Here is a 24072-nt window from a genome sequence, read left to right as displayed (position 1 = left end):
AGTAGGCTGTGACATCTGCTTAAAGGTGGGATTTCTGCCATGAAAACTAGACCAGATGGGATCCTCCGGCATCCTGATAGGAGCTGCTTATCAGGATCTATAGTCTTGTCTGATAGACCCTCTTGAGTCTAGATGATGCACCCCAAGTCCTTACCTCTCCAGTCTGGAGGAAAGACCCTGTTTCAGACCTTTAACTTTCCTGGTCAGGTGGTGAGTAGAGCAATCTGAGGAAAGGGCCCTCTTTCAGGCGTTTAACATTCCTGGCTAATGCACCAAATGTTGCATCTACTCAGCTGCTAAAACAGAATGTCACCCTCACCAGTGGCAATCACAACAAAATTTTATATAATGAGAGGTAAGGAAGGTAATTGACTGACTGACAGGGACCAACAAATCTTACCAAAGTGCAACCAGCCTCACCACAGGCTTAGTTCTAGGAGAGGACCAAAGCTGAGGGGCGAGTGGGGTGGCTCTCCCCATTGCTCTCCATTTTATTTTTGTTTTAAAGAAGAGAAACAAGCACAAATTAGACTGTGGGGAGGCAGAATGAGGTGATGGAGAGCTGACAGCTATGCTAGAGAAGGGGTGTCCAACATGATGTTGGGGGAGTGGTGGTGGAGGCCTGTGCCGGAAGCTGCTGGGTGAATACAATGGGTAGCCCTCCCACCCAGCAACCCTGACCTTGAAAGCTGGACCAGGAGATGTCACTGTTTCTTTGCAAGAATACTGGGCCTTCAAAATTCTAGTTGAGAATAAAATTCAGAGAGACACTTTGGGCTGTTATTAATTTGGTTTTGGTGGATGTGAGGAGACACCTGTTTGACAGACAAGCTTCTGATTTGTCTGAGTCTCAAAGCCCAAGGTCTTGGGGTGGGGAGAGAAGAGAAAGGTGTGTTGGGAAGGACAACAGGGGCTTGCTGGAGGGGCTGAGACCCTGGGCAATCCTGGGAAGGGGACACCCCTCAGCCCCCAGAGGGAGACAGAGATGTTCCTGAAGCCCATCTGCTTCCCAGGCTTGTGATAACAGACTTGGCGGGGAGAGAAGGGTGGAAGAGGGTAGAGCAAGGAAGGGGGGAGGCACTGGTGGACCTTAAATAAGATTTTAAAATGCTTCTTAAGAAAGAAAGAAGGAAGGAAGCAAAGAAAGAGAGAGAAAGAAAGAAAAAGAAAGAAAGAAAGAAAGAAAGGGAAGAAAGAAACGTCCTCTTAAGAAGTCAGCTGAACAGGTCACTAAAAAATCTTCCCTTGAGTAGATGGCTCCAAAGCGAAGTGGAATTTCCGCTCTTTTGGCCTTAGCCTGTGGTGGGTGGTGGGGTGAGTACAGGTGAGGGAGTGTAGGGAACTAGGGTTAAGTTGGGGGGTGGGGTGGGATTTTTCTGCACCCGGTCGCTGGACACATCAGTAAGACCCAGTCATGCTGCTGTTGATGAACTTCTTTAAAACAGGCCAAAGTGGGCTGGTAGGGGCAGGAGGGTAGGATGGGGGGGGGTGAAGTTGGATGCAAGGAACTCTGGGGGTCCTCGGGCTGTTCAGTCCAACCCTACCATCTCTACCCACCCCTGAAAGAAAAAGAAAAAAGAGAAAAAAGAAAACCCATGGGGACACGGGCCAAGTCCTAAAAATCAATAAACTCGTCGCCACACTTCTCACTGCTGGAGATCTGGATCTCCTCCTCATCATAGTCGTCAAAGTTACTCGTGTCCCCAGGACCTTTGCACTTTGGTATGAACGGAGCTTCCACCTTTCTTTGGTAGATTGCGATCCAGTCTATGGTGGCAAACCACTTGTGGTACTTGATGTCGTTGACCCCGTTCTTGAGGTTCCCAAAGCGCTTGGTGAGATCCACCTGTAGCAGGTTCCGCAGCAGGTCCTTCAGGTCGGAGCTGAAGTGAGACGGGAACCGCACCTTTCCGGAGATTATTTTCTCGTAGATCTGAATGAACTGGCTGGCAAAGAATGGAGAGTAACCTGCCGCCATCTCGTAGATGAGCACTCCCAGGGCCCACCAGTCCACGGCCCTGTTGTAGCCTTTGCTCAGGATAATCTCAGGGGCCAGGTACTCAGGGGTCCCGCACAGGGTCCAGGTGCGACCCTTGACACGTTTGGCAAAACCGAAATCTGTCACCTGGATGTAGCCCTGTTGGTCGATGAGAAGGTTCTCGGGCTTGAGGTCTCGGTAGATGAGATCCAGCGAGTGCAGGTACTCGAAGGTTAATACGATCTGGGCCGCGTAGAACTGAGCCTGGGGTTCGCTGAACCTCCCACTCCGCCGAAGGTGTGAGAACATCTCTCCGCCTGGCACATACTTCATGACCATGTACAAGTTGGAGTTGTCCTTGAAGGCGAACTCAAGTTTGACGAGGAATGGGAAATTTACGGCCTGCAAGATGCGTTTCTCATTCAGGATGTGCTCACTCTGTTTCAGCTTCACCACCTTCTGTTTGTTAAGTATCTTCATGGCATAGTGTTTTCCGGTCTCCTTGTGTTTGACAAGCATGACGCGCCCGAAGGAGCCAGCGCCGAGGGTCTTGATGCATTCAAAGTGATCTAATTGGGCCGTGTTCTGAGTGGGATTTTCCCATTTTTTAAGAAAATCTGCTTTGGCTTTGGCGAAGAACTCGTTCACAGTTTCCTCACTCCTCCTCTTGGTGGTAGCTGTGGTGGTGGCGACCGAGGTGGTGGTGGTGTTGCCCATCTTGGCGGCAGCGGTGGTGGCGGCTGGGGCCGGGTCCGGGAGCTGTGGTGTGTTGGGTGCCTGGTGGTGATCAGGAGCACTGGAGCGTGCTGGGTGGTGGCAGCAGCGGGACCCCTCTGACTGGCTTGCTGACTGTGGTGCCGCGATTCCCCCCAGCCCCTGGTCTCTGCAGGAAGTTCGATCGTTAAGACGTCACTTGAGCCACCTGCATTCCATATTAGAATGTTCAGGCTCAAGTTCCAGCTAGTCTCTGAGTTTCAGTTTCTTGCTAAGCACGCTCTGGAAGGCATCAAATGATGCTTAATTGTGAATCTGTCCCTCATGTGAGATACCGAGAATGAGGGCGTGGCTCCAGGTTGCTTTCTTGGCCTAGTCCCAGTGGTTATGGACACTTGGAGAGTGAACCACTGGTTGTGAGCACCCTCCGTGTGTCCATAGCTCTGACTCCCAAATGCTAAAAAAGAAAGGAGAAAGCAAGATGATAAAGAAGTGAATAAATAGCAGACAACATTATGTCTGCGAAAAAAATTGAGTGTGACTGTATGTAAACCAAAAGCTTACTGAATTTTGAGACAATTGTACCGTCAAAGATACTGCAGACTACAAGTGAGCATCAACCCTTTGGCTGTCTTGCCTCTACCAACAGGGAGAAGACTGAGGAAAATTATGCCTCTGCCTAGGAGACAAACTCTCCTGAACTCACATTAACGTAAAGGTCATGAAGAGCAATGGACAAGGGAACTTCCCATTGAGAGAGGAACAAGATCTAATTCGGATTGCCACTTCACTGCCAGGACAGCATGTTTTCAGACTGCCTAACCTTTATTGTTCTACCACGTGCCAGAAAACACTGAATAACTTTTATTCTCTTACTTCTTAATGGGAATTGTTACTAGCGTTCTTCCACCCCTGATTCACCATTGCATCCTGACGATGAGAAAGAGGAAGACAGATTAACATTTAGTTGAATAGCAGCCTGCTGTATTTTGAGTTGAATGTGCAACTGGATTGAAAGAATATTGGTAGGTTCTTAATAAACAGTTGTCAATCCAGGGGTTATTTTTTCCCAGATTGCTTTATTTGTTCTAGACAGATATTTGTGACTTGTTCTGACAAATGTAATGTAAGTTGAGATGATTTTTCTTTTAAAACCAGGTCAAGGAGTTGAAGAGTGAGATACGCCCTTATGTGTCCTCTCTCTCTCTCTGTCTCTCTCTCTCTCTCACACACACACAAAGAGGAGAGAGCAAGAAAGAGACTCTCCCTTGAAATTAATAGTTTCTAAAAAGCAGAACACATCTCTAGTTTTTGAGAAGGAGTTCCTAGATTCTAAGAAAGCAGTTGGAAAGTTGGAACTTGTTGTTAGAAAGGCTCCATCTCTATCAAGAAGGGGTGGGTCTCCCAAATCCTCTTGATGCCACATTCAACACATTTTCATTCAACCAACACAAATGGAGGTCTGACATGTAATAGAGTCTGTTACAACAAAACAAAATAAAAATCCTAATGGTGCTTCCATTCTGTATGTGAGGAGTCAGACAGTACATGAAGTAAGTGCAATACAGTAGGTGCTGAATAATAATAATTGCCATGGAAAATAAAGCAAGCAAACAGTCAAGCAGGTACAAACAGTTCAAATATAATGATTACTTCCTGTAGGCTGGAGAAACAAGGGTTACTCTCTGACACATACACTTCCCAGAACCTGAGATGAAACACCACCTCAAGGTCTAAGTTGATTTTTGCTACCCTTGTCACTTATTTGTTTTATGTGCTTACAAATTATTAACTTTGCAAGGTGATATTTTACAAGGCCTTTTCTCAACCTGAATCTTCCTCCCGCATCCTGTTTCGGCAATAGTGTTATCTGCTTTTCACCTTGCAGCTGCCCAAAGAACGGGTCTGTTCTTTGCTGATTGTGGCCTTGTTCACAAATAACTCCGTTTGATGTTGTCCCACTTCTTTCTTGCCTCCATCTCGGTTCCTTCCCATTTTTTTTTCTTGGAGCCAGATAAATATCGCAAGTGTGAGTTTTGGATTTGGAAATACCTGAGTTCAAACCATGGTCCTATCACTTGCTCAATCGTTGCAATGCTGGTAAGAAGAAAAGGGGTATTAGGTAGAGAGTGGAGGAAGGAAATTATAAATACTAAATTGAGGACGTTGGTCTTCACAAATATGTCTTCTCTTCAGGGCTGTGAGTGTAAACTGTGTTTTATTACTATAGATTCTATGTCTTACTAATCAACACATAAACTGTGATCATGGTTGTTAAATTTAGTACACAGATTGAAGAATATAAAACAATCACATTTGATCTAGAGAAAGTATGACTATGACTGAGTGATTGTAGAATTGAAACTCAATGAAATAATTGATAGAATGTTAAGGAGTGAGAGAATTTGTCTTGGGTTGAACATTTATTCAGGTAGGGCTGTTTTGGAAGAAGCTCAATGGAAATAGGGTGCAGGGATCCTGAGCAGTTATACACATTGATTCTAGTAGAGATGCATTGCCTTTTGGAAACCCATCATCAACTTTCTCTTTCCATGTAGTTGTCCAGTTTTTCCTTAAAAGAACCATGCCTTACCATTTAAAGTTTCTACTCGCATCAATACTATTCTTCTTTAACTAACAGTTAGGCATAAAACAGATTGAGAATAAAATAATACACTGTGGTTAGATTTTTTTAAATGCATTTATTTATTTGAAAGAACAACAAAAAAGAGGAAACACACACACAGAGTCTTCCATCCACTGGTTCACTCTCCAAATGGCTATAATAGCCACAGCTGGGTCAGACCAACGTTGGGAACCAGGAACTTCTGGATTTTCCTCACTTGGCCATTTTCTGCTGCTTTCTCAAAGCATTTGCAGGGAGCTGGATCAAAAGTGGAGCAGCTGGGACTCAAACCAGTGTCGATGTATGATGCTGCTCGTGTTGCAGGCAGAGACTCTACCTGTCATACCACAACACCATTCCCTACAGCTAGATTTCAATTTTCATAATATAGTTAGAAATTATGAAAGTGTTTGAAGCCCAGGCAATTGACATGCTAGTGTTCTAATGAGAGCAACAATCTGTGACACTGCTTTTCTACATTAAAAAAGATATATATTTATTTGAAAGTCAGAAAGAGAGGGAAAGAGAAATAGAGAGAGAGAGAGAGAGAGCAAGAGTGAGCTCCTTCAACTGCTGCTTCATTCCCCAGATGTATGTAATGGCCAGGATTGAGCCAAACCAAAGGTAGCATCCAGGAGCTTCATCTAAGTTTCTCATGTGGGTGGTAGAGGCCCAAGTGCTTGGACCATTTTCTGCACCATTTTCTCCCTAACAGCATTATCAGGAAGTGGGATAGGCAGTGGAGCAGCCAGGAAACAAACTGGTGCCTATATGGGATGCTGGTTTCTCAGGTGGAGATTTTACCTACAATTCATACTTTTGTTCCAGATTTATTTATTTTTATTGGAAAGGCAGATCACATTTATGGAGAGAAGGAGAAGCAGAGAGAAAGACCTTCTCTGTACTGGTTCACTCTCCAAGTGGCTGCAATGGCTGGTGCTGAGCCGATCCAAAGCCAGGAGCCAAGGGCTTCTTCAGGGATTCCCACATGGGTGCAGGGTCCCAAGGCTTTTGGCCATCCTCTACCACTTTTCCTGGTCACAAGCAGGGAGCAGTTGGATGGGAAGTGGAACAGCTGGGACAATAATTGGCATCCATGCGGGATCCCAGAGCTTGCAATGTGAGGATTCAACCATTGAACCATTCTGCCAGAGCCCAATTTTCTGTTTTCTTAGCCCAGATTTTTGGTACCCTGTTGTTTTTCTGAGTCCTTAGTATCACCGTAATAAGTTCATTTTTTGCATAAATTTGCCTGAATTGTTTTCTATTTTTTCTAGCACTAAAGTTATTTGGCAGAAAGGCAATGTATGATATATCACTGATGTACGTGAGTACAGACTTCATATCATGGGTTTGAATTCTAACTACACAACTTATCCTCATTGTGTTTCCAATTTCCTATTTGGGAAAAGGAAGTGATAAATTGACACATAAATCATAGTTAATGTGCAGTAAGTGCCAAGTAAATGTTGAATTTTATTGTTATGTGCCATTTTTAAAAATAAATGTTCTTATCCTTTCTTCCTTCATTTCACAAGGAGTTGCCCCAGGTTGCATGGGCAGCAACAAACACTGGTCAGAATAGAGGCTAGAACTGCATGAGAGCAAGATACTAAAAACATGAGCTTGATTTACATGGGGAAGAGTCAAGTGCTGGTACTAGGACAAAGCTAAATGCCTAAATTGCTTTTTGATGATGTTTAGCTGTTGATTTGGAGTCTTCTAAATATAATAGTGTAATGTAACAAAGTCAGGACAACAGACTTTACTTCTTATTAATTAAAATATTTCTGCATGAGTATGAGGTGCAGGAGAGTTCTTTCCGTCATCTGCTACTAAATGCTGCCACTGAAGCCTTCTGTCTTTCCCCTCCTTGGATGAGTTATTCCCCAGGTGATGCTGACTAACACCTTCTCCTTTTTTTTGCCTTTATTTACCTGTTGTCTTCTGTAATCAAGAAGTCATCAATGCATGAGGAGTTAGACTTTAAGTTTTGGGTCTGAAAATGTTCCATGATTCATAACATCTTCATTTGGCCTGCCTAGGAGGTCTAAAATAGTTTGTCAGTGTTACTTAGTTAGTGTCTACTTTGAAAACACCAAGGATTGAAAATTTTTCCCCATTAAGTACTTTTCCCTGTGCATGTGGCAGCTCCAAGTTTTACTGCAAACAAGGCTCAAATGTTTCTTTCACTGCTGCTGGAGCAAGACTACAAGAGAAAAATATAATAATAAAAGACCTTAACTACTAGGGGGATATCTTTCCCATCTACTTATTCTAATACATATTCCAAGAATCTGACAAATCTCTGGGAGCTTAGATTTATTTAATCATGCATTTTAAATTAAAAAATGCTGTATTTGAAGAGAGAGGGCTTTTAAAATAAAATGTATTTCTAATATGCACATATTTATGCAAAACTGTTAACGGAAGTTTACCCTAAGTAGCAAGGCAAGAAGTGGATATTGCGCACAAACTGTACTCAAACTTTATACTGTATGTTTCACTCTTCTTTAACAAGGCACATATGACATTTTTACAATTATATACCCTGGAATCCATGGATTCCTCATTCCAAAGGCATTTTCATAGCCTTTCCATTAAAACTTCCTCTATTTCCTGGGAATTTATTGAGGTCAAATTCCGTAGTCAGTTATTCTAATCAGTTTTTCCATATGCACTTGACATTTGTACTCTTCTTTCATTCAGTCACAGTTAATTGGGGGAAGCTATATCCTTGGTTAAATCTTTCCTCTGTGTCTGTACCTGACAGGCTAATAACAAATGGAAAGAGCACACGTGATAATAAATTAAAAATCACAAATTAAATCAGGCTTGTAATGATGCCAGAATGCATTATTTGTTCCTGATCCGCCAGATCTCTCATTTTACACCTTTTTTTTGTCATCAAGCCTCCAACATTGTTTTTACCATCTTCTCTCTCAGATGATGACCTTGCTTTCAACTTTTCAAAAAAAAAATGGAATAATTTGAGGGAGAATTTCCACAGATTCTTATCATTTCTACTACCCACTTAGCAGTGTGTATATACATATATATGTATATTTATATATGTATTAGGGTATATGTATGTGTGTATATACATAGATATACATATATGCATATCCTAATTTCTTCTTGTTTGCAAAGATGATCTTTCTTCCTTTATTCTCTAAAAGTAGTTGAGAGGCACAAGATCACACATCTTTCAACCAATTTTTGCCTTGTACTCTAGCAATTTTCCCCTCACATGCTTGTGAAATTATTTTCTTTTTCACTCCATTGGAGCATCCTTTGTGTGTGTGTGTGTGTGTGTGTGTGTGTGTGTGTGTGTCTATGTGTGTGACAACAGTGACAATGGTTAGGGTTGGGCTAGACTGAAGCCAAGAACCTGGAACTCCATCTGGGTCTCCCTCATGGTTGGCATGGTCTCAAGTGCTTAGAATATCTTCTGCTGCTTTCCCAGGCACGTTAACAGTGAGGCAAAATGAAAGTGGAGCAGCTGGACTCAAATCAGCAATCTGATATGAGATGTTGGTGTCATGAGTGGCAGTTTAACCCACTGTGTCACAATGGAGGCCCAAAATTTTCTTCTATTGAAAGGTAAAATTTTCTTGCTTTTAGGCTTTTTGGTTTTTTTTTTTGTGTGTGTGTGTGTGAGCCTACATTACATTCCTTTATTTGCACAGCATCTGATAACATGTCATTCTTGATGTCCCCTAATGTCTTTGGACTTAATATCCAATTTTTTTCAAATGTAAGTTTTGCTGTGTAGGTAAATGAATATAATGTGTTCATAGAAAAATAAAAGCAAGGAATTTTAAAATCCTACAGTAGAAGAAAATGTGAGGTCAGCACTGTGATGCAGTCTGTTAAGCTGCTACTTACAACACCAGAATCTAATTTAGAATGATGCTTCTAGATAGAGACAAAGATTCCATTTGTTGGTTCATGTCTCACAAGTTTGCAGCAGCCGGAGCCCAGATGCCCTGAAGTCAGGAACATGGAAGTCAACCCAAGTTCTCCACATTGGTGGCAGGCACAAAGTACCTGCTTCCTAGGGTGCACATTCGCAGGAAGCTGGTTGGGAAGCAGTGTCCTGGGGGTCAAATCATGCCCTTCGGTATGGTATGGTATGAGGATGTCCCATCTGGTCACTCAACTCCTATGCCAGGTACCCTCCCCATGAAGTCTTCTCTTGTCTGACATCTATGCTGTCACTCCAGCATTTCTGTAATTACTATTTGTGTAGCATATTCAGATTAATTTCTATATTTTATATTTAAAGTATGTTTCTTGAAGATAACATATAATTGTGTTCCTATTATTCAATCCAATTATATTTGTCTTTTATTTGAATTTTTGCTCATTAATATTAATGTAATTATCACTTGGTTTTTCGTAGTCTACGATTTTGCTCACTATACTTTCCCCCATTTTGGGGCACTGTTTCTTTTCCAACGCCTTCAATGACTTCTCAAGATTTTTCTAGGTATTTAATTTTATCTCATCTGATTTTTATTTATTGTTTTGTCTTTTAGCCTTCTTATTTGCTTAATTTTTGCACATTTGTGGGGTTTGATTGGAAAGGTAAATATACAGACAGAGGGAGATTCAGAGAGAAACGTTTTCCGATCACTGGTTAACTCCCCAAATGGATGCAACGGCCAGAGCTGAGCCAATCTGAAGTCAGGAACTAGGAGCTTCTGGGTCTACCACATGGATGCAGGGTCCCAAGGCTTTCACCCGTGCTCTGCTACTTTCCCAGGCCACAGGCACGGAGCTGGATGGGAAGTGGAGCAGCCAGGACAGCAACCAGTGCCCATATGGGATCCTGGTGTGTGCAATGCTAGGACTTAAGCCACTAGGCTACCACACTGGGTCCTCAACAAAGTATCTTGAAACAATATTATACCACTTTAAATACAACGTACAAAAGTTTACTTTTTTTTTTTTTAACTTTCATCCTTTTCACAATTGGTACCATACTTTTCTTCCTGTACATGTAACAAAGGTCACAACACTTTAATAATGTTGGCTCATATTCTTATTCTTATTCTTGTAGTGCCAGGGTTTTATATTGATTTATTTTGCTCCATAAACCAGAACTTTAGCACTTCATTTAGCATTTATTTTAAGCCAAATCTGTAGATAAATCATGTTCATACAAAATGCATTTTAAAGATCAGTTTATTTTAGTACAAAAATTCTAAAATGCATGCAGAATTTTTCATTTTTCAAACTGGAGATTTTTTTTTTTACTTAGTTATATAGTAAGACAGAGTGACAGAAATAAAGGAAATAATGGAATAAGAGTGATTTTTCTATTCACTGTTTGAAGATCTCCTACCCATCTACACTCTCCATTGGCCCAAAATGCTGGGACTGGGCCAAGCCAAAGCCAGGAGTCTACAAATCCATTTAGGTTTTTCCGTGGCAGTAGCAGGAGCCCAAGGTCTTAGAGCATCTTCCTCTGCATTCCCAGTCAGGTAAGCAGGGAACTGGATCAGAAGTGGAGCAGTTGAGACTAGAATGAGTATTCAGATATGAGATGCTAGCATCATAGTGGTGGTTTAATCCACTAAGTCACAACACCAGCCTCTGCATAGTTGTTTTCATAATGTCAACTTAAAAAAAATTATTTATTTTTATTGGAAATTCAGATATACAGAGAGGAAGAGAGACAGAGAGGAAGATCTTCTGTCCAATGATTCACTCCCCAGTGACTACAATGGCTGGTGCTGCACTGAACCGAAGCCAGGAGCCAGGAACTTCCTCCAGGTCTCCCACACGGATGTAGGGTTCCAAAGCTTTGGGCTTCCTTGACTGCTTTCCCAGGCCACAAGCATGGAGCTGGATGGGAAGAGGGGCAGCCGGGATTAGAACTGGTGCCCATATGGGATCCTGGTGTGATCAAGGTGAGGACTTTAGCTGCTGGGCCACCGCGCTGGGCCCCATAACGTCCATCTTTTACAAAGCATTTGTTTCTTTCTACTAGAAAGGGAGGGAGGAAGCAAGAGTGTGGGATAGACATGCATCTGTTGCTTCACTCTTCAAAATACTTCAGCAGACAGAGTCAAGGCAGGTCAGAGCCAGGATCTGGGGAATTAATTCAAATCTCCTATATGAATGTCAGAGACTCAAGCACTTCAGCCACCAGCTGCTGCCTCTTATGGTTTGTATGGGCAGGAACCTGTTAGTAGAAGTGGAACCACGATTCAAATAGACACTAATATAGGAGGATATGTGCATCCAGAGTAATATCTTAGCCATTGTGTCAAACACCTGCTGCATAATGTGAAACTTTTTGAAGTACTTACATATGAAGGGCAGAGTAGATACCAAGATCAAAACAAGATATGACATAGAATTTGGGAATTACCAGAGAACTTAAGATAACTATGATCAATATGCTAAGGACATTAAAGGAAAACAGAGATAACAGAAAAATACAGAATATTAATATAAAAAAGAAAATTTAATAAAAACCAAAGGAAAGGCAGGAAGATGGAAAATCTATCAAGGGAAAAATCAATGTGCATGAAGATATGTTAATATTAACTTCCCAAGTTGAAATGTATGTTTAAAAAATGGGAAGGAGAGAACATACAAGTACTGTAGAACAATTTCACAAAAGCAAAATTAAGCATAATTGGAACATCAAGAAAGGAGAAGAATCAAAATGGCAGAATAAGATAAGGGCCTCCTTAAACAGATGAAGAAACATTAGCCAATGTGAAGCACAGAGGGCACACTCTAGGAAATAGGAGAGGACAGAACAACAGCAGAGGGGCACCTGGAGACTGACAGACATGGGAAAGCAGCAGACACAATGGTGTGGTGCTGCAGTGACTGATACCCCAGTGGTATTCAGCGAGCGTACATCTGAATTGCACTGGCAGCTGGAACTTCACCAGCAATAAGGTGGGAAGAAACTTTCACTGGAAGCTCAGGAAGAGAACCCAGACAAAGAACTGCCTGTCCTGCTGGTCTGTTTGATTTGACCAGGACCAGAGACAAAGAGGCAGGTCCCAGACAGGCAGTGCAGGAACAGGGTGGATTTCACAGCCCAGTTGGCCCCCTAGAGCTGAATCAGGCACCATTTTGTCTAGAGAGACCAAGGCTATGGCATGACTGAACATGCGCTAAATTGGGAGTAAACTCATTTCTGGCTCAGTGAACTGCAATAACGTGGCATCCTACTGGCTCCCCTCAAGATAGGTTTGTGTAGCCCTCAGACCTGATGGCCAGCAGATCAAGAACTCTAGTTAGTGGCATATCAGGCAACATTTTCTACAGTGTGGCAAATGTTTAAGACTGCAGGGATAACAGTGAGCTGTGCATGTGCTGAGCTGGAAGCAAACGCACTGAGCTCAGTGGATTGCACTGGTCACACAGGGAAAATAATACCGATTGTGGCATTCTATGGGTCAAAATAGGTCCATGCAGCTCTCAGACTAAACAGCCAACAGGTTCTGGCAAGATCAGCATCACCAACAACATAGCTATATAGGACACCTGGTGTCTCCCTAGTCGTGGGACCTATCCTACTGGAAGTGGGAGAAAGGTTGTACAGACAATGGTGCAGCCTCAACACGTTATCACAGGAGGGAGAGACTGGTGAGCCAGGAGCTGGGGCTGCAGAGACCACGGTGGAAATCTAACATCAGAACCCAGACCTGGAACTTGCTGGAGGGAGTGGCACAACTGACTGCAAACAAAGAGCCATGTACCAACTGCAATAAGTAAAATTGAACTGTAGACCTGTGAGCGACACAGCTTAGAAACCTGCCCCAAGGAGAAGAATCTGATAACTAGAAGTACAATGACCAAGAGCAAGAGAGGAGACAAAGGCACAATGAATATTACTGAAGACTACCCTGCAAAGGAGCAAAAGCCTTTGCCAACATCAGAGTTAACCAAGGAAGACTGAGAAAACGGGGAATACAGAATTTAAAACATTTGTTATAAAACTTCTTATCAACAATGAGAAGCATGTAAAGCAGGAGGTCAAGAAATTTAAACAACATGTTACACAGGAGATGAGTCAAATGAAAGCTGATATATCAGAAATGAAGAATACAGTGGAGCAAATTAAGGTACTGTGGAGAGTCTCCAAAATAGCATGAAGGAGGAAGAAGAAATAATCTCAGAATTGGAAAATATTTCCTGTCACCAGAGGGAAACAAAAAGCTGGAAGCAAAGCTGGGTCAAGCAAAAAAAAAAAAAAAGTATTCAAGAATTGAAAGACACCAATAAAAAGCCAAATATAAGAGTTATGGGAGTCCCAGAAGGTGCAGGAAGAGAAACTGGGTCTAAAAATGTATTTAATGAAATAAGGGAAAATTTTCCTAATCTAGAGAAAGAATTGGTAAACAACATCCCAGAGCGGCACAGAACTCCCAACAGGCTTGACCAAAAGTGATCTTCACCACAACACATGAGAATCAAGCTCTCTTCAATCAAACATAAGGGAAAGATCCTGAAATGCACATGTGGGAAAAAAAAATCAATTGACATATAAAGAAATGCCAGTTAAACTCACAGGAGACCTCTCACAGGAAACTCTACAGGCCAGAAGAGCATGGAGCTACATCCTCCAGATTCTAAAAGCAAAAGTTTCAGCCCAGAATAACATACCCAGCAAAGCTTTCCTTTGTCTTTGAAAATGAAATAAAATTCTTCCAGAGTAGAGAAAAGATAAAGAATATGCCTCTTCCAAACCTGCCCAGAAATAATTACAGATGCTCTCTTGACAGAGCAGAGGAATTAGCACCCACCAAAACCAAAGAGAAATATGAAGACCATCCCAGTAAAATAACAACAGAAAATTAAATCAATGAACAACCCATTGCTAAAATTATAGGACCAAATTACCACTCATTCTTATTAACCCTGACTGTAATCAAATGTCATGGATTAGTAGATTGGATTGAAAATTCAAAACCATTTATTTTTTTTGCCTGCAGGAGACATATCTCACCAACAAAGATCAGCTGAAATCATATCTCATGGATTTTGATTTTTTAAATTTTCATCTCTTTAAAACACTTTCTTATTAAATTCTTCAGTGACTCATAGATCATACAACAGCATCATTTTCTTCAAGAAGGTTTTTGATTTTTTTTCAATTCTTCAGTGTCACATTAGTCATTTAGTAACACGTTATTTAACTTCATGGTGTTTTTAATTTCTTTTTTCTTCCTTGTTGATTGATTTTGTTTTGTGGCCTTTCATTTAAGGGGATGTATAATAAGAGTATAATGGAGACTATCATATCCAGTTGTGAGGATACAGTGCAGTATGCATTTCTACTTACAGATCAAAATGGACTCCCAATGAAACTGTTTCCTGTATCTTGACAATAGAAAGCTGAACTCTTTGCCATTGTCCTTGCCACATGATGGACATATGACTGTTTATGAAGAACTATACTATAGTAATGATATAGGGGAACTCAATGAGTGGGAAAGGGATAAGGGTTATCTCACAGCTTATGGACTGTATCATAAAATGGTGGTAATAATAATAATGAAAACAAGAAAAATTTTAAAAAAAGAAGGAAAGGAAAGAAAAAGAAAAGAAAAGGCAGAAAAGAGGTCAAGGATGTAAATTCTGATTTAAAGTGTTCCTTTGTTTTTTAGGTGGCCCATAAATGTCAGGTTCTGTCTATGTGGTATCAACTGGTGAGAGCCAACTAAGATGTTGGTGAATATGACTGTTTCTATTACACAAATGAGAAAATCAGATCTTAAAGAAAGCAGCCGATTTGCTCAAGTGCTCAGCTCTGGTGTGTGGCAGAGCTGGGGGTGAGATTTAGCCAGGCCCTCAAAGCTTTCTGGTACCCACTTCCTGGGGGTTGTTCTGAGGATCATATCAAATAATGGAAATGAGAGGCTTCTATAAAAATTGTGGGGATTATTATGTTAAAATCTTCAGTTATTGTATTTTCCTAGATTTTTATCCTGTCTTTTAATCACAGGATCCAAGATCCAGGCAATGACAAAGGGGCCCTGGTCTCTGTGTTGAAATAAAAAATTTCAAATAAAAGACTTAATTGAGCAAAAAAAAAAAATCACCCAAAGTTAAATTTCAATTCTAATTGAGAAATGTATCTTCCATCATTTGTTGGATTTTTTTATAATTGAAGAAGTAGTATGTGTGCATGACTAAATATTCTCAGCACAAATGAAAAGAAATATAGACATTTTACATATTTAGGTACCAGTTTTGTCTTGTCTGAGGCAAGATTTGTTAATGTGAAATTGTTATATAATACTATAGATGATTATTATTATAAGTAATATCGATATTATGTGCATTTTATACCTTGCATTTTTCTTTTAATGAATCAGAAGAATTTTTCCATATAGAAACTCATAGGTATGACTTAATTTTATTAGTGCTGTTTTTTTCTATATGCGCATATACCTGTGGTTTGGGAAGAAGCATTGAAGCAGTATGGTTAAGTGAATCTGCACTTGTGTTGCCAAACTCACCTTCCCTGCTAGATCAGAAACTTCAGTCCTGCATTGGAAGATTTTGGGGCAGCCAAGGCTCCCAACAAGAGGTTCCTACCATAATCATGAGCCCAGCCTGGGAAGACTCTGTTTCCACAGGTACTAGAGACACTGTAGGAAGAAGGGTTCAACCATAACAGCCATCCAACCTGAAAGTCTTTCTGCCCCTGTGGTTCTGAGCCTCCTCTTCCCCATTAGAGTACTAGGAGATTAGGACCCACCGCAAGTACCCAGGCAGCAGCCAGTACACATGACCAGAACTTTAGAGAGATTAAGCTCAAATAGTGGCCTACAGAGAACATGGTTCTTTTTCATGTTTGAAAAAACACAGGATGAGCACTACTGAGACCTTGCACTGAGCAATCCTTGTTAATGTCCACTGCTTGAGACCCCTGCAAAGCCTTGATTTTTCCTCCATGTCTTTGTCTCTTCAGTCCTCTTTCTTACTGCACTTCCTAACCTGCCCCAACTTGCGTGTATGATTTCAGAACTGTGCTGAACAGATATTAGGAAGAAGGAAGGCTATCTGGCTCACCCAACCCTGGTCAACCTGCTGCTGCTGCTGTCCTTTCCCCCTCCCTCCCCCGATGTGTGCATCAAGAAAAAGCTATTGCATATCAAGAGCCACTTACAAAAAGAAATCTGTGAACTTGAAAACTTAAGTAGAATTTATATAATTTGAATAGTAGTGATAAAACAGACTGGAAAATGAATCAAATCTCAATTGCCTGTGGGAACATAACAGATAATGGTTGTATGAGTTCTAGAAAAAGAAGAAGGAGGAAGAGCAGAAGGAGGGGAGGGAAAGTACTTGAAAATTCATTGTCTGGCCATGTTAAAAAACAAGAAAATGCTTAAGAGAGAAACTCAAGGGTATTGCTAAGGAGATCGATATGCATAGAAGGAAGCCAAGTGATCATCATAAATATGGCAGAAGCGTTCCAAAGACACTTCAGAGACACTGGGGACTGCTGTGATCATTAGCTAGAGTGGCAGGGCCTTATGAGCCTAACAGTTTCAGGGGAGGAGACCTCAGTGGTCATTGCCTTAGGCTGTGTAGAGCCTTTGCTACATCACATCGGAGCATGATGGATGTTCCTCAGATGCCTCAGGTGTGCCTGAGTGAAGTCCAAGTGTGGAGCACACAAATAGTGAACCATGATTTGGCTGTGATTTCTTGTATATGACACTAGAAGCACAGAAACTAAAGATAGAATAGATAAATTGGAGTGTATGAAAATTAAAATTGTTGGTGTAAAGTATATCATTAATAAAATGAAAAGGACAGAATGGCAAAAGATATTTGCAAATCATGTAGCTGTAATGTTATTTGGTTCCCAAATAAATACAAAGATCTTTTACAACTCCATCAACAATAACATGATAAAATAGCCTATTTAAAAATAGGCAAAGGTTATGACTTTATGTTTCTCCCAAGGAGATGTGCAAATAGGAGACAAGCACACAAAAAGAATGCTCAAAACCATTAAGCATCAAGGAAATGCAAATAAAACAATGAGATATAGTTTCAAACCCACTAGGAGTTCTACAATAAAAATGTACAATTACAAATATTCTCTATAATGTGAAGAAATTGAAACTATCATACATTGCTGGTGGGAATGTCAAATGTTGCAACTGCTTTGGAAAACAATTTGATAAATGCTAAATTGTTCAGTATATAGTTATCAGAAATGCCAGCAGTTAACATTCCCAGATATACACCTAAAGGAATGAAAATATGTATGAGTGTGCCTTGGATAGGTCTTGGAAAAACACAATTAAAAGATAAGTTTATTTTGGTGCAAAATTGAAAATTAATCATGCATAGTTTTTCATAATATGTTTTTTCCATGAACTCTTAATGGTTCATTGTGTATATGAATTCCAAATTTTTATTGCACTAATAAAACTCATGTTTTAATGATTTTCCCAAGAACTTTTTGAAGAGCCCTCATATTCATATAAAGCTCTGTATGCAGATGTACACAGCAATGTTACTTCTAGTAGCCCAAATTAGAATCAACCCAAATGTCCATTTGATATATGAATAGATAATCCATCCATACCACAGGATGTTCATTAGCAATAAAAAGGAATGAACTATTAATACATGATATAATATGGATAAGTCTCAAAAATAATTTACTAAATGAGAACAGCCAGTCATGAAAGATAATGTATTGCACAACTCCATTTAAATGCACTGTCTAAAATAAACACATTTACAGTAATGGATAGTATAATACTCTTTGTCTAAGAGTGTAGAAGCGTGCGGAGGTGATGCCGGGTGGCCATTCCCAAGTATGAGTTTTCTTTGGGATGTGCTAAAACGTTGTAAAATTTTTAATGGTGATGAGTGCATAATTTGAAATACATTAATAGCCATTGAACTGTATATTTTAGCTGTATATTTTATATTATGCACATTATATGTTAATACACCTATTGTAAACATAATTCAATATAGCTTACAAATTGTAAGTTATAGATGCTTGGAAGAGTGGTACAAGCAGGAGACAATTATTTGGTTGCTGCTGCCAGTGTATATATAAAATGGATGTTATCACCAAAGGAGAAATCGCAGGTAGAAAAGGGATAAACAACAGTAAGACTGATCTAAAGAGATGAGGGGAAACCAAGAGAGGAGACACGATGAAATTAGACCAGTTAACACAGTTCTATATTTTTTATATAGACATAATTAACCACAGTAGTGATGTAAGATATATATATATTTATCAGGGGAGGTTAGTACTCCAGGTGCCAAGGGAAAAATTGTTTCAGGATGGGAGCAATCTTTTTTTTTTTGCCACATTTCGTTAAAAATAAAAGTAGACTAGGAAAAAAAAAATAAAAAAAAAAAAAGTAGACTAGGAAACATTGATAGTTGCTCGTGACCTTGGCAATGGGTTTTGTAGTTTTTTCCATGGGATGGTGAGGATGATAATTTGATTCAAATCAGCAAGTTATTAGGTGAGGATGAGAATGAGGGGTGGTGGGAGATTTTGGAAAATTAAGGACAGAAGAGAAAAATCTGTCTTCATGTAGGGCAGTGATGAAGAAATACCCCGTGAGACAGTGGGTGGGAATGGACAGCCCATTTATGGCTTGCAGCCATGAATTGAAAATGAGATCAGTTAGCACAGTCTTGTATATCCTATAACCATAACCAGCTGTGTTGGTGTGGGTGTGGAAGAGATGAAGGGTGTGATTCAGAGAGATCTATGATTTTGCCAAGAAAGGGGCAATGGAGTTAAGGGCTGATGCAAAGGGTCTGTTATGGTAAGACGTGCTATAACCTTAACTGATTCCATTGGGGATAGACTTCTTGAAATCAGGGGAAAGTGTTAGGAGCAGTGGATTGTGGATCCATGTAGTGTCAGAATGTTTAGATTTCACTGACAGAGGAATTCCGATGGGAAAATGACGGCAGTTGTCTCCAGGGGGTAGGGCACTGCAAAGGAAACTTAACCAAGGAAATGTATCTGTTAGTAGTAATGTGACCTAGAGGGGATTAATGTGTGAGAGGGTGATCAAGATCATCTCCTTTACTGAATAGGAAGCCACAGACTGCAGAATGAAGGATCTTGGTGAAATAATCTAAGTAGCCATTATTAGCAATTATATCAGGAGTATTGTTGGAGCAAATGTCAGTGATACAGTTAAGGAATGAGAAGTGCTGTGCCCCCTCTAAAATTCACATTGAATCTTAATGCCCAATGCAACAATATTAACAGGTGAGGCCCTTAGAAGCTGACTAGGTCAGGCCCGACACAGTGGCCTAGCAGCTAAAGTCCTTGCCTTGAATGTGCAGGGATCCCATATGGGCGCTGGTTCTAATTCCGCAGCCCTGCTTCCCATCCAGCTCCCTGCTTGTGGCCTGGGAAAGCAGTCAAGGATGGCCCAACACCTTGGGACCCTGCACTCATGTGGGAGACCTGGAGGAATTTCCTGGCTCCTGGCTTCGGATCAGTGCAGCACTGGCCATTGCAGTTACTTGAGGAGTGAATCATCGGATGGAAGATTTTCCTCTCTGTCTCGCTTCCTCTCTGTATAAATGATTTTGCAATAAAAATAAATCTTTTTTTTTTTTGAAACAAGAAGCTGACTAGGTCATGAGTCCATGACACTTATTGATGGAATTAGTGCTTCAAAAACGAGCTTGAGCAGGAGTGTTCACCACTTTCATCCTTCCTGCCATGTGAGGATACAGCATTTGTCCCTTCAGCATGACACAGCAACAAGTTACCATCTTAAAAGCAGAGAGTAGGGGTGAACATTATATAGTGGATTAAGCTGTGGCCTGTGAGACTAGAATCCTATAGGAGTGCTGGTTTGAGTCCTAGCTGCTCCACTTCCAGTCAAGCACCCTGCTAATGCACCAGGGAAAGCAGTGGGTGGGATTTCTGGCTCCCAACCTTGGCCTGGCCTGATTCTGGATGTTATGGTTATTTGGAGAGTAAACCAGTGTGTGGAAATTCATCTCTGTCTCTTCCCTCTAAACACTTTTCACACTCTGTATTTTTGCCTTTCAGATAAAAAAGAAATATGAAATGAAAAGAAAGCAAAGAGTAGCCCTTGTAAGGCAACATGTCTGTTGGAACCTTGATTTTGGGTTTTTCCAGCCTCTAGAATGGTGAGAAATAAATTTATGTTTCTTATAAGTTGTGTAGTGTCAGGTATGTTGTTACACTACTAAGAATGGACCAAGATAAGACAGAATAGTGATGGATCTCTATAGGGCTACAACAAGTTGGGGAGAATAGATAGAATAGGAGGCTAGTGACATATTCAAAGATAGGGACTACTTGGAAGAAAGAATGGACAATGATCCAGAAGGAACAGTTGTTTGGAAATTGCAAAAGTATACAGAGGAAAGGATCGGGTACAATGCAAAAGATTGTAGAGATTGTAGGGAGAGTGATGATATATGATTAGAAGTTCCTGGTCTTCCTTAATAACAACAATACTCTCTCAATTAATTTTTTCCATTACATTCAGTAGAATTTTTTCATATGTAGGTCATAGGATAACTTTCCCTTTCTCCAAGTTCATTGTGGGTTCCTTTTACTTATGTGAGTTGAAAGCATATGTTCACTTAAAAGAAGAATGCCTGAAAAGCTTTCTGGAGTTTTCTGATCTAAAGCTAAGCCCAGGGACTGGTGGCCACTTGATCAGCTAATCTCCCTTTGGAAGTACAGATATTTCATATGGGCCCCTATTAGTGTTTCAGCTGCTCCACTTCCCATCCAGCTCCCTGCTTGTGGCCTGGAAAAGCAGTCGAGGATGGACCAAAGCCTTTGGGACCCTGCACACACATGGAAGATCCATAAGGAACTCCTGGCTCCTAGCTCCTAGCTTTGGATCAGTTAAAATCTCACTATTGCGGCCATTTGGTGAGGAATGGGTGAGCAATAGTTCTTTCCCTGCTTCTCTCTGAAAACTTATATTCTCAATAAAAATAAATAAATCTTTAAACAGCAACAACAAAAAATTTAAGCCCTTTTGGGTAGCCATTATGGCACAGTGCGTTTTATTATGCCATATGATGCTAACATCTCTTCTCTGACCACTGGTTTCAGTCTTAGTTTCTCCACTACCTGTCCAGCTCCTTGCTCATGCACCTGGGAAGGCAGCAGGAGATGGCAGAAGTGGTTGAGACCCTTCCAACCATAAATGTGACCCAGATGGAGTCACACTTGGCTTTGGCTTGGTCCAGCTCTGGCCATTGCAGCCGTTTGGGGGGAGTGACTAGTGGATGGCAGATCTGTCCTTGGCTAAGACTCTGCGAGGTCATTTTTTAAAAAATTTCTTAAAGATTTATTTATTTTATTGGAAAGGCACATTTACAGAAAGAAGGAGAGACAGAAAGATCTTCCATCCACTGGCTCACTCGCCAAATGGCTTCAATGGTCAGAGCTTCTTCTGGGTCTCCGATGCAGGGGCAGAGGCCCAAGGCCATGGGCCATCCTCTACTTTTTCCCAGGCGACAAGCAGGGAGCTGGACAGGAAGTGGAGCAGCCAGAACATGAACCAGCACTTATATGGGATCCCAGTGCTTGTAAGGGGCGGATTAGCCAATTGAGCCATTGTGCTCGACCCAATTCTGTGGTTTTTTTTATTTTTATTTTTATTTTATTAATTACATTGCATTATGTGGCACGTTATTATATGCACTGGGATATAATAAAAAACACTGGGATATATATAAAAAACACAATTCTGTGGGTTTTTTTGTCCTCCCGTTTTCTTTCTTCTTTTTCTTTCTTTCTCTTTCTTTCTTTCTTTCTTTCTTTCTTTCTTTCTTTCTTTCTTTCTCTTTTTCTTCTGCCCTTTTTAACTTTTTATTTAAATTTTTACATCATTTTAAGAGAAACCACAGTATTTTATGTTTTATTTTTTATGAAACAGTTCCATAGGTTCAGGGATTTCTCCCAAGTGTGCATTTTAAAATACATCTTTTTATTTTGAAGCTTGGGTCCTTTAACCTAATCATATCAGGACATTTTAAAAGTAGAAGGGGAAGTACATTTAAATTGGATGGGAGGGGTATAAAAGGACAAAATATTATAGTAAGGGGGAGAGTCACCAGAACCAGAGAAAGGAAAGAAGTGAGTACAGGTTCTAAAGCAACAGGGACACATGTTCAGTCAGTGCTCACGACGGTAGTAAGATTACTTCAGTTCACCGGAATCTTAGACAAATAGACAAATATTTCAATGGCCCCAAATGCCCTCAGAAGCTCTAGAGTCATTGCAAGAATACTGAGTAATCCAGGCCATTGGTGAACCCCTGAATTTTCTGATCTGTAAGAGATGACTTAGGTTTTTTTAAAAAATATTAATTTATTTTTATGGGAAATTCAGATTTATAGAGAGAAGGAGATACAGAGAGAAAGATCTTCCATCCTCCCAAAGTGGCCACAATGGCCCGAGATGAGCTGATCTGAAGCCAGGAGCCAAGGAGCTTCCTCTGGGTCTCTCACACAGATGCAGGGTCCCAAAGCTTTGGGCCATTCTCCACTGCTTTCCCAGGCTACAGCAAGGAGCTGGATGGGAAGTGGAGCAGCCAAGACATGAACCAGCACCTACATGGAATCTTGGTATGTGCAAGGTGATGATTTAGCCACTAGGCTACTGTGCCAAGCTCTGGCTTGGACCTCTGTATAACCTTTATGAATGAATGTAGAAAGCTCAAGTAATGATATTTCCCTCTCAGGCTGGTGATATATGTGTTGCAGTCCAAATAACCATTTCCATTTAGGTGCAGTCAAGTTTGTGAACTAAAGCTATCAATACTTTATACAATATCAAGAGAAGCTCCTATTTCCCAAGCTTATTGTGTCACTTTAATATTGTCGAAAGAAGCTTTTCATTTGTATGTAGTTCAGTTTACTCTGAAATTCATAACCTTCACTTCTGACTCTCAATTTGCATGATTCAACTTTAGGGCCTTGCATGCTTGGCATATAGGTTAATAGGTACTCTCCCATCTGAAAATCAGAGGGACTCTTTCACATACCAAAAACATACCTTTATGGAATGCTGGAAATCAGTTTATAGGAACATATTTAACATTTTTGAGTGAAAAATTATATTGATAAATTAAAACCTTAACGTATACCAGGTCCCAGCTGTAGGCAATTGCTTACGTTTCATTATACCTAGGCAAATGTTACGCTGCTGAGAGAAAATCAGCTAAGAGCTGGTGGGCATCCTAAGCATGGCTAATGCCAAATTTGTGTTGACTATACCAGTGTGCCAGCATAGTCACCTATTTTTTTAAATGTGGGGGACAGGGAGGGTCAAGCCAGCAGACAGGGTCTGGGAATCCATGTGTGAGTGGTAGGCAGGGCCTCAGGCTGGCACAGCACACCACCAGATGACCGGCCATGGAGAGTTGTGGGTTGCTCATGAAAGCAAGTCTGGAGATACGTGGGAGGGAGGATTGCTGAGGGAGAACATGACAGGTGTGGAGTGACTTCTAGGGACATCCACCAACCTAGCTACTGCACTTGCAGGTAAATGATGGGGCTGAGACCAGGTGGTTTAGAGGAAGGAAACTGGAGAACCTTTTGTGGCCAAACTAATACACCCACCCACTTGGGAGACCTGAGCTGGGGTTGCTGGTACCAACCACCACCTACTGGCAGACAAAAGCCATGGCTGGGGAGCCTGCCTGGCAGGGTTTGATCACAGTACCTGTTGGTGTGTTGGGGCAGGGACCGTGTT

At 41.0% G+C, this 24072-nt stretch overlaps 1 protein-coding gene across 1 annotated transcript; it reads right to left on the bottom strand.

Moving 5' to 3' along the window:
* Positions 1-1355: 1355 nt before the first annotated feature.
* On the bottom strand, positions 1356-2713 carry LOC101525119 (cAMP-dependent protein kinase catalytic subunit alpha-like). The gene has a single exon (XM_012928368.2). It carries the CDS (start codon positions 2693-2695, stop codon positions 1616-1618), a length of 1080 nt encoding a protein of 359 aa, XP_012783822.2. The 5' UTR covers positions 2696-2713; the 3' UTR covers positions 1356-1615.
* Positions 2714-24072: the final 21359 nt, after the last annotated feature.

Source organism: Ochotona princeps, chromosome X, assembly GCF_030435755.1.
Source record: "Ochotona princeps isolate mOchPri1 chromosome X, mOchPri1.hap1, whole genome shotgun sequence".
Classification (NCBI taxonomy): domain Eukaryota; kingdom Metazoa; phylum Chordata; class Mammalia; order Lagomorpha; family Ochotonidae; genus Ochotona; species Ochotona princeps.
This window is presented reverse-complemented; position numbering and strand designations above follow the sequence as displayed.

Excerpts from the sequence above, each read along its gene's own strand:
- LOC101525119 (XM_012928368.2), bottom strand. The coding sequence starts at position 2,695 with ATGGGCAACACCACCACCACCTCGGTCGCCACCACCACAGCTACCACC.